Here is a 799-nt window from a genome sequence, read left to right as displayed (position 1 = left end):
TATATTTTCGGCGATTTTTGGAAATGTAGGGTGATTAAATCCGAATTGAAATGTTTTTCGAGAATAGAATATTCAAGCATAGACGAATTATACCTATCTTATTTTTTGATTAATTTCGACAATTTTGTCCGTGGTATTTTCTGTCTCCCAACGACACTCTCAGCTCATTTATAGTCGCCACATTCTGTCCGCGCTTTTTCCATCATTCATACGTTTATTCGCCGACGATAATCGTTCTCGTTATTCGTTTCTGTTATACAGGGTAGTTCCAGTACGGAAGAAGTTCATATGGAATGGCATCACGTGGGCCGTCATCGCCGTCGACGCTGCCGATCGCGATAGCGATGGCCGCCGTGATGACAGTCGTGGCTAGTGGCCTCTGCCCGGCGCGATGCCGATGCGACGACGAGAGCCTACGGGTCTCGTGCGCCTACGCCGGCCTCGAGGTCGTGCCGATCCAGCTGAACCCGGAGATCCGCCACTTGGATCTGTCCAACAATCGCGTGACCAACGTCCACCTCACCTTCGGCTTCTACGGGAACCTGGAGAGCCTCGACCTGAGCTCGAATCTCCTTCACACGTTAGGCCTGGAGAACTTCGGCATGCAGCAGAACCTGATCGCGCTTAACATCAGCAACAACATGATCCACACTTTAGCGAGGACCGCCCTGGACGGATTGACGTCCCTGAAGGAACTGAATCTGGCCGGCAACAATATCTCGGAGATATCCGAGCAGGCGTTCAAGTCCACCAGCGAGCTGGAGGTGTTGGATCTGAGCGACAACTCGATCACGAGTCT

The 799-nt window shown here is 51.3% G+C and overlaps 1 protein-coding gene across 1 annotated transcript; it reads left to right on the top strand.

Annotated features, from left to right (window-relative positions):
* Positions 1–279: 279 nt before the first annotated feature.
* Positions 280–794, top strand: LOC105462302 (leucine-rich repeat-containing protein 38-like; the record flags this gene model as incomplete). Its single annotated transcript, XM_011708824.1, has 1 exon — positions 280–794. A coding segment is annotated over exon 1 (501 nt), but the record flags the coding sequence as incomplete, so codon positions are not given.
* Positions 795–799: the final 5 nt, after the last annotated feature.

Source organism: Wasmannia auropunctata, unplaced genomic scaffold, assembly GCF_000956235.1.
Source record: "Wasmannia auropunctata unplaced genomic scaffold, wasmannia.A_1.0 LD266226.1, whole genome shotgun sequence".
Lineage (NCBI taxonomy): Eukaryota > Metazoa > Arthropoda > Insecta > Hymenoptera > Formicidae > Wasmannia > Wasmannia auropunctata.
The sequence above is the reverse complement of the archived record's forward strand: the minus strand, read 5'-3'. Positions and strand labels throughout refer to the sequence as shown.